The sequence below is a fragment of the Podospora pseudopauciseta genome, assembly GCF_035222475.1.
Source record: "Podospora pseudopauciseta strain CBS 411.78 chromosome 2 map unlocalized CBS411.78m_2, whole genome shotgun sequence".
NCBI classification, from domain to species: domain Eukaryota; kingdom Fungi; phylum Ascomycota; class Sordariomycetes; order Sordariales; family Podosporaceae; genus Podospora; species Podospora pseudopauciseta.
In genome coordinates, this window is record NW_026946663.1 from 2,393,084 (window position 1) to 2,405,530 (window position 12,447).

The 12,447-nt window shown below is 51.4% G+C and overlaps 3 protein-coding genes across 3 annotated transcripts; all 3 read right to left on the reverse strand.

Annotated features, from left to right (window-relative positions):
* Positions 1-41: 41 nt before the first annotated feature.
* YBT1 (Transporter of the ATP-binding cassette (ABC)) lies at positions 42-6,599 on the reverse strand. Its single transcript, XM_062909695.1, has 2 exons — positions 5,677-6,599; positions 42-5,606 (listed from the first exon to the last, which is right to left on the reverse strand). Exons 1-2 carry the CDS (start codon positions 6,015-6,017, stop codon positions 539-541), a joined length of 5,409 nt encoding a protein of 1,802 aa, XP_062768505.1. The 5' UTR covers positions 6,018-6,599; the 3' UTR covers positions 42-538.
* A 3,286-nt stretch (positions 6,600-9,885) lies between these two features.
* Positions 9,886-10,513, reverse strand: QC763_206484 (uncharacterized protein; the record flags this gene model as incomplete). The annotated part of the gene is made up of 2 exons (XM_062909696.1): positions 9,886-10,384; positions 10,434-10,513. 2 exons carry the CDS (start codon positions 10,511-10,513, stop codon positions 9,886-9,888), a joined length of 579 nt encoding a protein of 192 aa, XP_062768506.1.
* Positions 10,514-11,093: 580 nt separating this feature from the next.
* On the reverse strand, positions 11,094-12,048 carry QC763_206485 (uncharacterized protein; the record flags this gene model as incomplete). Its single annotated transcript, XM_062909697.1, is given in 3 exon segments — positions 11,094-11,235; positions 11,255-11,772; positions 11,827-12,048. 3 exon segments carry the CDS (start codon positions 12,046-12,048, stop codon positions 11,094-11,096), a joined length of 882 nt encoding a protein of 293 aa, XP_062768507.1.
* Positions 12,049-12,447: the final 399 nt, after the last annotated feature.

Sequence of the window (12,447 nt, forward strand, 5' to 3'; positions counted from 1 at the left end):
GGAAAGAATATCAAACACACAGACATTCGCATATTTTGCTGCCTCTTGGTGGAATCAAAGTGAGACGTGATACCTTCAGCAACTCAAACAGACGGACAAGCACAAACCGCAACTGGCATCTCTTGACTGTGACAGAAAAATACACATCTATCATGCTCGCTATGCCCTAGTCCTACAGTCTCAACCCCAAGACCAGCCAGCAAGCAAAAAGCCATACCAATACCATCCATCCCTTCCCCCTCCAATCCTATCATGCAAAGTTATGCTGCCGCTGTTCTGGACTAGTCATGTCCACAGATGCTCGACAAGACAATACCAATTATCCCCTTTTATGTACAAGAGTTCCAAATACCTCACGTTCCTTGTACCCTTAATTCCGAAAAAAAAAAGCAAAAACCACAGCATGCACACAATCCCAGTCCAATAATGGTTACCAACACCCTTCTTTTATTGTGCTTCTAACCTTTCACGCCGTGTTCCTCCTCTTTTGCGCCCCAATTATTCTTCCTTCCTCATATATCATCCTCAGAATAGCTTTCTAGGCAGTTGGCCCACCCGGTTGCTCTGAGTTGGCCGTAGCAGTGGTTCCGCTTCCAGCCTGGGATCCTGACGATGATGCCACAACCTCCTCCTCGTCATCATCGACATCTACCAGCTGGGTGGTCTTGAATGCCTTCTTGGCAGCAGCCTGCAGCGAGATGAAATCACCGCTCATCTCACACATGCTCCTAAAAGTACCGTTGGCCTTCTTCAGGAGCTTGTATGGATGGTCGTATTCGACGATCTGACCCTTGTCAAGAACCAAGACCTTGTCATAATCAACGATTGTTTGCAGGCGATGGGCAATCGTAATGATGGTGCTGGTAAGCTCACGAATCGTGCCTTGGATGGCGGCGTCAGTGGCATAGTCGATCGAGGCAGTGGCCTCGTCCATGACCAACACGCTGGGGTTCTTGAGCAGCGCCCGTGCCAGGCAGAGAAGCTGACGCTGGCCCTGAGAAAGATTGTTGCCCGACTCGGTGACAGGAGAGGAGAGATCCAGGAAGATGTTCTTGTTCGTGGCCGTGGGCGGCCGTGATGGCTCCTCAGAAGCAGCGATAGACTCAACGGCGGTCGTGGCGGGAGGGATAAGTGCAGAACCAAGAGCCACCTCGTCAGGGCCGATGAGCTGTACACGGCGGAGGGCAGCAAAGATCTCGGTATCAGTGTACGAGTCAAACGGATCCAAGTTGGTTCGAATGGTTCCCATAAAGAGTGTGGGCTCCTGGGGCACAATGGTGATACCCTCACGCAGATCGCGCAAGCCAACCTGACCAATGTCCACACCGTCAATCAAGATTTTACCCTCATCGGCTTCCAAGGCGCGGAAGATGGCCAGTGTGAGTGAACTCTTGCCAGCTCCGGTTCTTCCGACAATGCCAATCTTCTCACGCGCTTCGATCTTGAACGTGAGGTTGCGCAGAACGGGATCCAGCTCCTTGCGGTACCGAGTGGAATAGTTGATGAACTCGACGGACCCCTGAGCGGGCCAGTTCTTGTCTGGGCGGTTCTTCTCCACGATGGCCTCGGCTTCCTGCTCCACATCCAGGTACTCCTTGATACGCTCGACTGAGTTCATGTTTTGCTCGTTCATAGCATAAAGACGCACCAGCCAAAGGATATTGTCAGCAAAACCAATAGCATAGCTCAGCGAGATACCAGCAGACCCTGGATCGACCTTGCCAAGGCTGATGATAACAAATACACCGGCGAAGAAGGCAACAAAGTCGCCCAGCAGATCAGTTCTGAAGGCGAGCCATCTGTTAGCGGCCCAAAGATAGATGAATGGGCGCAACTGCTTGTTGATTCTGGCAAGGTTGTCTCTGATAAAGCGGCGCTCGTCACCGTAGGCCCGAATGGTTGTAACACCGCTCAGTGTCTCTCCAAACTGCTGGAACAGCGGGCTTCTTTCGACGGATTCCAAACGCTTCAGGTCCCGCGATGAGTGGAGGTAGAACTGGCCGAGGAAAACGTAGGCAGCCGTGATGAACACTCCCGGAATCAAGAACGCTGGGGTGATGTAGGCAATCAAAACAACAGTGACAGTAATACCGAGAAGACAAGCCATGACGCCAATAGCGATAGGAGCCACTTCCTGATCCACAGCTTCCAGATCCTTGCTGAATCGGTTCATGATCTGACCCAGAGGGGTAACATCAAAGAACTTGAACCTTGCTCCGGTCACCGCCTTCATCAAACGATCATGAAGCTTCCAGGAGGCAGTCAGAGAGCCGAAGAAGATCCAAAGATCCCTCACAAGCGCCGCACAAGCACCAGCACCTCCAATCAGTGCCAGTACAGTTAAGTAGTAGATGACATCAACATCCTTATTGTCGGCAGCCGAGAACGTCGTGCTATCGTCCTTGACGTAGTTAGCAATCGAAGCAAAATACGTCGGCGACAAGGTCTGGGCTGAGTAGCTGTAAGAGCTCATGCTGAACCGGGCGGAAGCGGTCTCGTTGAGGGTGTACTGGTTAGCCCATTCCTTGATCCACAGGTTGGAAGCAACACCGGAAAGTTGTTGCGCCGAGAAGACAAGGCCAGCCAAGAGCCAGAAACCCCAGCCACCCATGGAACCAAGGTACAGCTTCATCACAGGCCACTTGACCGCACCAACAGCCTTGGTCTCTTCCAGGGCATCCTGCTTCTTGGGCTCCTTCTTGGGCGACTTTGGCTTGCTCTTTTGTGAGCTTCTGTCAGCTTCGTTAAGCAGGGTATCGCCACTCTCCTCTCCAACACTGGATGGGACACGAGAGGGAACACGAGACACGTGGGCAGATCCTGCGGTAGACTTGGGAATAGCATCTTCTCCGAGTTTGCCCGCTTCGATCAGCTCCTTGGGGGTACCCTGGCCTGTGACACGGCCGTTGCTCATGGTCAAGACAAAGTCGGCAGGCGGGACGCAGAGAGGGATGTTGTGTGAGACGAGAATGCAAGTGCGATGTGCCATCAGAGGTCCCATGATGCAGTTGGTAAAGATCCACTGGGCAGTATGAGAATCAACAGCGCTCAGGCAGTCATCCAAAAGCAGGTGCTTCGAGTTCGAGTAGACGGCACGGGCAAGCGAGATACGCTGTTTCTGACCGCCCGAAAGGGTGATGCCCTTCTCGCCCACCAAAGTCTCATCACCGTTGTCGAGGATCTCCAGGTCGTGTTCCAAGGCACAGGCCACAATAACGTCGCGATATCTCTCCTCATCGAATGGGGCAGAGAAGAGAATGTTCTCCTTGATGCTAGCGTTCACAAGCCAAGCCTGCTGGGCGACGTAGGCGCATGTCTCAGCAAGACCGGTTTCGGGATCCGGACGAACGTCTTCACGGCTGCGACCACCGGGAAGAAGAACACGGCCATTCATGATGGTCATCTCGCCAAGCAAGGCCATCAACAGCGAAGTCTTGCCACAGCCCGTAGGCCCGGTGATGACATTGAGCTTGCCAATCTTAAAGTCAACATCGAGGTCGAGCAGGCGGAACGCCATAGATCCATCGTCTTGCACAGTGGACTTGCTACCCCAGATGAAAGTGGCGTTTCTGAAGCCGATGGCTCTCTCTCCGTTCTCGTCAATGTTGTCTTCACCCAGCTGCTCAAACTTTTCAGTCTCCTCCTCGGAGAGAAACTCCTCAATACGATCAATAGAGACCTTTGACTCCTGAACGTGGGCGATCATGTCACCAAGCTGATCGAGGGGGTACCGGAGAAGCATGAACAGAGAAATGGCGGTAAAGGCGACGGAGGGATACAGAGGCTTCTTCTCGATGACGGTGTAGACAAAGAACGAGAAGAAAGTGATCAAGATGGGGACGGTGTTCCAGACGGCCACCGCAGCAGCCCAAAGCATGAACCTCTTGCGCAAAGCCTGTAGCTCAGCTTTCCTCTTCTCGTCAACGATCTTGGCGAAACGATGCTCCCAGGCAAAGTACTTGATGATGCGGATATTTTGCAGGACCTCGTTGGTCGTATGGATACGCTTGTCGGTGGCGCTCATGATCTTCTTCTGGGTCTTGTTGAAGCCCTTGCCGAAGGCAATGTTGATTGGGAGAAGCAGAGCCATGACAATGAAGCCCGGGATGGCACTTAGACCCATGACCTGGTAGAGAAGAAGAATGGACACGATCAGCTGAGTAGGAGCAGACGCGACCAGGAAGTGCAAGTAGGCCGTGACCTCAGACACCTTGAAACTGTCAACCGACATCAAGTTGATGATGGTGCCGTTGTTGGCCTGCTCGTCAGCGTCGGCAGCCTTGGCGTCCTTCTTGGAAGCATCAGCCTCCTCGTTTGGGGTAGCCTGGCGGTCCTTCTTCCCGAGCCCCAACAGCCTCTTGGCCTTGGAGATGATGCCGTCCTTCTTTGGGGTCTCGTCCTTCTTCTTGTCAGCCCCAAGCGCGGAATCTTTGCCCGCAGCTGCCTTTCTCCGCAATGCCTTGGCATAAATCTCGCCGACCAGGATAGCTCGAATGTTGATGCAAATCTTACGGCCAATCCACAAGGCCTGCGCATCTCCAACAGACCGGATGATGTCCGTGACAGGAAGTAAAATAACATAGAGCCACAGGACGTTCCTGGGTGCTTCGGTCGGATTCTCGACGTATTCCAAAATGGCCTTGAGAAGGAGAGTGGGCGCAAACGTGAAGACACCAGACACGATGGCCCAGGCAGCCTGGGCAAAAAGCATCCCCTTGAAGAACTTGACCAAATGGAAGGCCAGCGAGGTGGTCTTCTTGGCTTGGCGATAAGCAGCGAGAATGGCAGCGGCCTTGTCCCTAGGAAGCAGATTCCAGACTCGTTTGAGTTCTAGTGGTTCTTTCCAGCCATCCCACACGATCGAGTCGACCCAGGAGAAGGTGTAGTGCGAGAACAGCGAAGCCAGGTTTTCACGACCGGGCGGAATGCCATCTTCCCACTCCAGAAGCACCGTTTTGTTGCCCTTCCGGGTGCTGATAGCCATACCAAAAAGAACAGAGGTCAAGGCAAACTCGGTCATCACCAGAACCTGTGTCATCTGAGAGACCGTGTGAATCAAGACTGATCGGAAGAGAACCAGGGTGAAGAGCCACTGGCAGCTGTAGATGGCGGCCGTGTGATTCCACAACCTCGGGACCCGCCATTGGGTATTTCCCAGGAAAAGTCGAAGAGTTGCAAGGAGCTGGACGTAGACCCAGACGGTCAGGCCAGCAATACCAGCCAGGCCGTTCTTGACCTCGACGTCGTACAATAATCCGACCACATTGACAGCGACCAGGCCTGCAATAGCAAGCTCCTCCACGACCACAGAGAGAGTCTGCCCGGGTGGTGTATCAGCTTGCACGATGGATCCCTTGGTTGTGGTTTTGACCAGCGCAAGCCGGCCGCCATTGATGACTAGACCCTCATCGTCGTCGCTTTCAAGTGTTGGCTCTTCATCGACCGGGAGGTCTGTGTGGTTCGGAGGCGAAATCGGAGTGACGCCATTGGTGAGAGGTTCGTATCCTCGGCGTCGTTTTAACCTGACGGCGCGGAAAGTGTTGTGCAGAGCGAGCTGGAGAAACGAGATTCCTATTATGATTAAGGGCAGCAAGACACTAAGATAGCTACAGGTTGAAGCGAGCAAGACTGTCAGCGATTATTCTTTTTTGACGGAGTGCAACAGTAGGGACCTACTCCTGCTTGAAGCATTGTGTAAAATCGTCGGTCCGCCATATGGGCCACGAGCACGCGGCGAAAGCCATTTCGGCCGCGTTGTCGTGGCGCAACCACGAAATCGTAATGTTGGTGACTGTCTCGAATACGTGTGTCTGTCGTTCGTCAATTGGAACCAGACGTCGGTGTTGCGCGGGGGAAGACGTCTGGGAAAACGTCGTTGATTGGTGGTGGACGGGAAGAAAACAAGAAAATGGGAAGTGCTTCCCTCTGAGATCGCCAGCAATGGGGAAAAGTGAGAATCCTGGACGGGTCCAGCGGCGGTTTAAACGCTGGAACTGGAACTGGAACTTCGTTGTCATTTGGCACTAGTCTGGTGGGGTTGGTCTGGGGTGGTCCTGGAAAAAGGCAGCTGCAATGGTAAGCAAAACTACCTATCTTCCACTATCTCCCACACGCAGCGCATGTCATGTATCTGTCCGCTTCCACGAGTATAGCTATATCTTGAAGAGGTATGCCGACGACGCACGGGAGCACGCAAAGGAACTTGAGCCATCCACCACGGCGGGAGGGGTCATAGGTTCGTAGCCGGGCCGGGAATGTATTTCATGGGCGGGAGATCTATACGCCCACCTACTGAGTGATGAGAGAGGGGTCCCGAGCAACAGTCCCGACGGGTTTCAGCAAAAGAAAAAACACACCGGCCTTCTGACTGTCGATAACTAGGATAGCAATATCATAGTGGTCTGTGGCGTCAAAGGCCGTTTTCTGTCGCACGTGCAGCCTTCTTCGATGATCCAGAAGCTGAGCCAGGTGGGGAGCTTACCAAATGAGGGCCATCGATGATGTCAGATGTTCCCTGCAACCCAGCAGAGGTTCCCGCCGAGCCGAGTCAAGGCCCTTGTCTTTTTTTCTTTGCCGTAGAATTTTAGGATTACACAAAGTATTGTGCGACCATTGGTGCTACATCTCGTGCTCTGCTCTGTGAGTCTGAACATCTAGATACGACTACCTAGGCGGTGACATGACTGTTCGGCCTAGGAGCTGCTTACACATGCACATAGATGCTTGGTGCTTACACCCTGCCTAATGCGACTCCGTCCGCCAACCAGCAACCCCTGGTGGTCGCAGCGCGAAGCTTTGCGCTAGGAAGGCCACCTGCATCCGTTGGTGGGACCGCAAACGTCGAAAAGCTCGATTTTTCATCCGTTCAGCCAGCGTTTTGCACTTTGCCAGAGCCTCCGTTATACACAAGACTCGAGAAAGGTCTGATACATAATATATGAGCTATAACATCAAACTATCTCGATACTCTCACCGTTGCTTCTCAGTACAGAGGTATCATGCGAACAAATGTACATGCAACATCGTCTCCCGTCCGCGCAAAAAGAATACTCATCCAATTGACCGCGAGGTACTTGCATATGAGCCTCTCAACGATCTCATCATGATCCTTCTCACCAACCTCATCCTCTTTTTCACACGGATCTCGTTCGCCGACATGATCCTTCTCACCGCCGTACTTCTTTTCCTCATAGTAATCCTCCTCAAGGCCATCACTTTTCCTAAACTCTTCATCTTACGTACCTTTTCCCTTCTTCTCACTACCCTCAGCTCTTCATCTACCTGCTCTCTTGTCTTGCGGCCACAGCCCTCCAGCGCAGTTAGGATTTATTTGCTTTGCTTCTCGTGGTCTTTATCATCGAGCCAATACTGTGGGAGAGGAGCATAATTTAAATCGCCGTAATATGTCCGCAACAGCCAGAGGGCAGCGAGGTCAGGATTTGTCTGACCACGCCTTGGGAACCCACTCTCTCCAGGAAGTTACATTGCAGTATGCCCTCCTTCTGTCGTTGTCTATGACGTTCCAGGAATATCCATATATACAGGCTTTCAAGGGCCAGTGACGAAGAATAGAGGAGTAGCGGTCTCCGCCCAATTTGTCATGAGCTGTCAGAATTGCTTGTTGGAAGTTGATGATCGCAACGGTCCCGTCCTTTCTGACTAGAATTGTCGTGTGGCTTGACCTCACTGTGTATAATATCACACCACCACCAAAGCTCGTTGTCGGCATCGATAAGATGTTTAAAAGTTTTGAAGCCGAGGGCTTGCCAGTCTTTCTCTTGGATTCGCGGATGAGTTTCGACATGGGCTGGGCGTCGTCGAGCTTTTCGAGGAGCATCATGCGAACTGGTTGGTAGCCTTCCTTGGACTCGGGGCAAGGATGGTCCATGGTCCACGAGCCGTAGAATCTGAGTGCGCCTCTGGTGAGATCTGGATGCTCTTGGGCTGCTTCGCGAACCAAGGAGTAGGCCTCTGATTCAAGCGCGTAGTCAATATCAGCCCGGGGTGGCGCAATCCGGAGGCAGACCATCCCCCGCTGGGTTGCGTACAAAGGTATCGTCCAAGGAGATGAGGTAATAAGCTGCATCGTAGATCTTGGCAACACATTCCCAGGGGCCTTGTTCCTTTTCTCCAGGTAGTTGAACTCTTTCCGTCACGGCGATTGGGCCGTTGTATCGGTCATCATCAAGAGGGAGCTTGGGGTCCTTCAGTGCAAGGCTGGCACAGGTCTCGTTCGAATAATTACACTTCCAGCCAGGGATGTAATAGTCGGGGTCGTATTCGTCATCTTCCGTGTTGTCTTCTTTGTTGACCTTCTTGTCATCTTCCATATCGTCATCATCGTCCTCGTGCCCCGAATCCTCGTCATAATATATGGGCTTTGGACTAATGACAACCTTTCTGATAGTAAATTCAAACGTATCGTCGCCAATCTTTCCGCTAATGGGTTGGTTGTCAAGGGCATATTCCACCCGGTCTGCTCGCGCTCGAGGCTCACAGCCGAGCTCTCCATAATTGTTGTATTCTCGCTCTCCCTCTCCATAGTTGTGGTAATTTACCACTCCAAGTGTCCCAGGGGGTTCGTGTGTTCGGATGGAGAGGGTGTGAACCCTTCCATGTATGGGTGAGCCTCATGCTGCATCTTGCTCGCTCCCATGCTATTGACGTGACTGGCTTGGGTACTTGTTGGATACCTAGCCACAAGGAGAGGGACAGGCAAGACCAGCGACCGACGACAGAAATAGCTGCAAATTGGGAGCTCGAGACTGGGTGGTGGATGTCCGTTGCTTCGACATTCAACAAAGTTCGAAATTCAGGTTGAGAAAGTGGGAAGATTGGGAAAGTGAGATTAAGAAAGTGAGAGCGAAGAGTGCCTTGGATATGTGCGAAAAACAACCATTGAAACCTTCCTTCCTGAAAAACGTTAAAAACAGTCGAAGGTCATGTTCGAAACTCTTTTCAGAGCCTAAATACGAGACGCCACGTTGAAACACACTAAGGGAGACCATGGCGTAACCACTCAACACCCCTCCGGACTGTAGCTTATGCTAAATGTGCCTACTTACTATCTTTAAAGGTCTTTCAACTGCACTGAAACACCTCTCGACCGTTCTAGAAGGCGTATTGACATACTTTTACGACGTCGTCACTCTCATCACAGGCCTCTCAAATCTTTTGAAAGGCCTATAGACTAGGTACCTACTATCCTTCATGATCTATAAATTATCTGTTACGGTTTTGAAAGATAATTACTACGCCTCTCTACTTTCTTTCAATACCTTTCGACTATCTTTTCAACACATAGTATATATTTTAAGGTCTTCATATACCATTCGGAGGCATATTCACTATCTTTTAAGGCATATTAATTCTGTTTTGAAGCCGTGATTCCAATTTGTAATCTCTATTATTTTGTCCACGACGTATCTATTGCCAGCCGTCACGGTGGGTTCTTTCCACATTGTTGTGTTCAAAATAGGGTCACAAACTGAGGAGGAAAAGATTGTGGTGCTTCTCAGGCTATGTATGCTGCCAAAAATCACCCCCCCCAATTTATCCCCACTACCCATGGCTCCATCCTACCTGCCGCCACGATCTAAGCATGATTCACCCACCTCATCAGAGCTCCCTACGTCATTCAGCTCAAGCAACTGACCGGCCTCCTGCTCAGCCACAGACTTTCGACCTAGCTTTTCAAGAAGTCACAGAATTTCTTTGCTTCTGTTCGTGTGATCCTCGAGGTCAACAAAATGCCTCGAAAGAGGACGGCACCGGTAGTCGTTGTAATAGTTCTCAAGCAACCACAATCCCGCCCCCTCCGGATTCTCCAGTCATGACCGCGGCACCATCGGTCATACGTTCGAAATATGGCTTCCTGAAAATTGATTACAACGGCAGTGCCGTCCTTTTGATAGGAACGCCGTGGGGCTGAAGTTCACGATGGTCGATTTGACACCACCACCAGAGCTCGTTGTATGCGTCTATCACGCAGTCCGGTTCTATACCATCATCCGCTTTTCGGCACTCCATATCCCAACTGACTGGATAGTACGCGCTGTCATAGATCTCGGCGATATATTCTTGGGGCGTTTCCTCGCCCGGAAGCTGGACGCTGCCGGCAACTGCGATGGGCCCATTATACTCATCATCGTCGAGGGGAAGATAGGGATTTCGGCGTTGAAGACTGGGAAGGTCTGCATAAGAGTAGTCCTCTTCGTAGTCCTCTTCGTAAGGCCAGTCCTTGGGACCCAGGATCGTCTTGGTAATCGTGAACACCAACTCCTCGCTACCAGGAGGACACGTCTCGAGTGGGGGATTTTCCACAGCAAATTGTAGTTGAGCCCCTCTCGTGTGAGGAAAGTGGCGACCGTAGTTGTTCACCTCCCTGGTCCATTTTCCACAGTAGGCATACCCATACGCCTCTCCAAACGGACTTGGAAGTACATGTGAATTGATGCGAAGAGTCGTGCCGTTTGGTGTAAGGGTGTTCTTCTGGATCCTGCTTTTGCTCCATGTTGAATTTCTTGTTAAAGCTCAGATGGTGATAGAATTAAGGGGAATAAAGCTGGGGTGTACGCAGCAGGGAGCAAAGGAAAAAAAACAGCTGCAGGTACCTGGCTGAAGCCACGAACACCTCAAAGCTCTAAACCTCCATTCAAATCCCCTCTGCAATCTTTGATGGCCTATGGCTGCAAAGTGGGTTCGACTGGACTCCGCAGTTTTACTTACCCATCACACAGCGTAATCGACGGCAAATGCATTCGTGGTAGTCGCGCGAGCAGCCGGAGCTTAAAATGAGTCAAGATCGTGACGACATGCTTCGATAACCAGGCTGCCGAGTAGCCTTGTGAAGGCCACTGGTTCGAGGGGCCCATGAGTACGAGGTTGGCATCGAGACATGGAACTGATCTTCTTCGTGAGCAAGCAAGGCAGCAGCGCAAGCAAACCAAAGTGTCTGGTGAAAATTTAAAATCGGTGTTTGAAAGTTAATTCAAAAGGAGGCTTTCCTAGAATCAAAGTTTGGGTTAAGTAAAATGGCAACGCCTCCCGCTCCTTGAGAACGGCATCCTGACTCGGCCTTTTTTCAACGCCTTTCAGATGCGGCGTCCTAAGGTAGTAGCTTGACGGTCGGAAAGAAAGGCGGAAGAAAACAAAGTTCTATTGGGTCTTGCCGGGAAGTCTCGGGTATACATGAGTCTCTCAGTTACCAAAATTCTCTTCATCATTTTTCTCTCTTTGTTCACAGTATTAATAATTGTTCAAACTAACACACTTGCTATCTAATTCCCCAGCGAGTCGAAGAGCCTCAAGCTCCACCTCTGACTTACGGCTTAACTGCTCAAGCAGTTGCAGTAGTTGTGAAGCCAGTTCCTTATGGTGTTCATCATCAAGGAATGATTCGTCCAAAGAGCTGAACTGGGAGTCATTCTGGTAGGTTCCCAACAACCAGATCCCTGTCTCCTCTGGATTTTCCAACCAGGATTCCGGAACCCACTCGTCCCATGGACCTCTTTCCGTATCCTCGGGATGTTCTGCCTCCACAAGCTTCCACGATGGTACGCCGTAGGAATCAGCTTCAAAGGGCCAATGCCGCCACGCAGGTGAAATGTGCTCGCCCATGGTTTTGAACTTGTCTTCTGAAAGGTCGGGGCGCACCGTACGAGGATGCAGAAGAAATTTCATATCTCCAATGAACGAATGGAGAATTGTTCGGTTGAGCTTAATGATTTTAGCAGTGCCGTCCTTGCATAGCAACAAATCGTGTGGGCGCAACTCATAGCAATTGATCTCACACCACCACCAAAGTTCCTCATTTGCGTCGGTCAGACTCTTGAGGGTGTTGAGCCTGTCGAATTCGGGAAGTAGAGGAAGGCCTGCCTTGTGCTGTTTCGCCTCCCGGAGAAGCTTTGACCTGGGTTTGGCGTCGGCTTTCTCCAACAGGACCATTCGGACCCATCGATGCCCCGCTGGTCCAGGTAGAGCAAAGGTCCATGAGCCATGGAACCCAAGCGTAGCTCGGCCGGGTCCTAGCTGTGGCGACTCCATCATCTGTGTATCTTTTCGCTCTCCAAACTTCAGCTTTAAGGCTAACCGGGTAGTAAGCCCCATCATAAATCCTGGCAACATACTCTCGTGGTGCTTGATCACCCCGAAGTTGAACCTTTCCGACAACCACAACCGCACCGTTGTACGGCTCGTCACCCAGTGGCAGATGTCGATCTTTTCTCCTAAGCTCGGGGAGTTCCTCAGGATAGTAACGGCCCCCGGATGACGTAGTCTGGGTCATATTTGAGACGGCCATCACTTTCTTCGTCTAAAAGCACTGGGCGGTGGCGATGGCGATCGTCGAAAGACTGTTGTTTGGGGCTAGTGACAGTTTTTTGTAATCGTGAACTCAAAAGCCCCAGAGCCTAGCGGAACAGTTTCAACTGGGGGGTTGTCAAAGAC

What these genes read in the sequence shown, in the direction of transcription:
- YBT1 (XM_062909695.1), bottom strand. Translation starts at nt 6,017, where the DNA reads ATGACAACGAAGTTCCAGTTCCAGTTCCAGCGTTTAAACCGCCGCTGG. An exon ending in ACACAATGCTTCAAGCAGGA is followed by an intron (nt 5,607 to 5,676) that starts GTAGGTCCCTAC and finishes TTCAACCTGTAG; the next exon opens with CTATCTTAGTGTCTTGCTGC.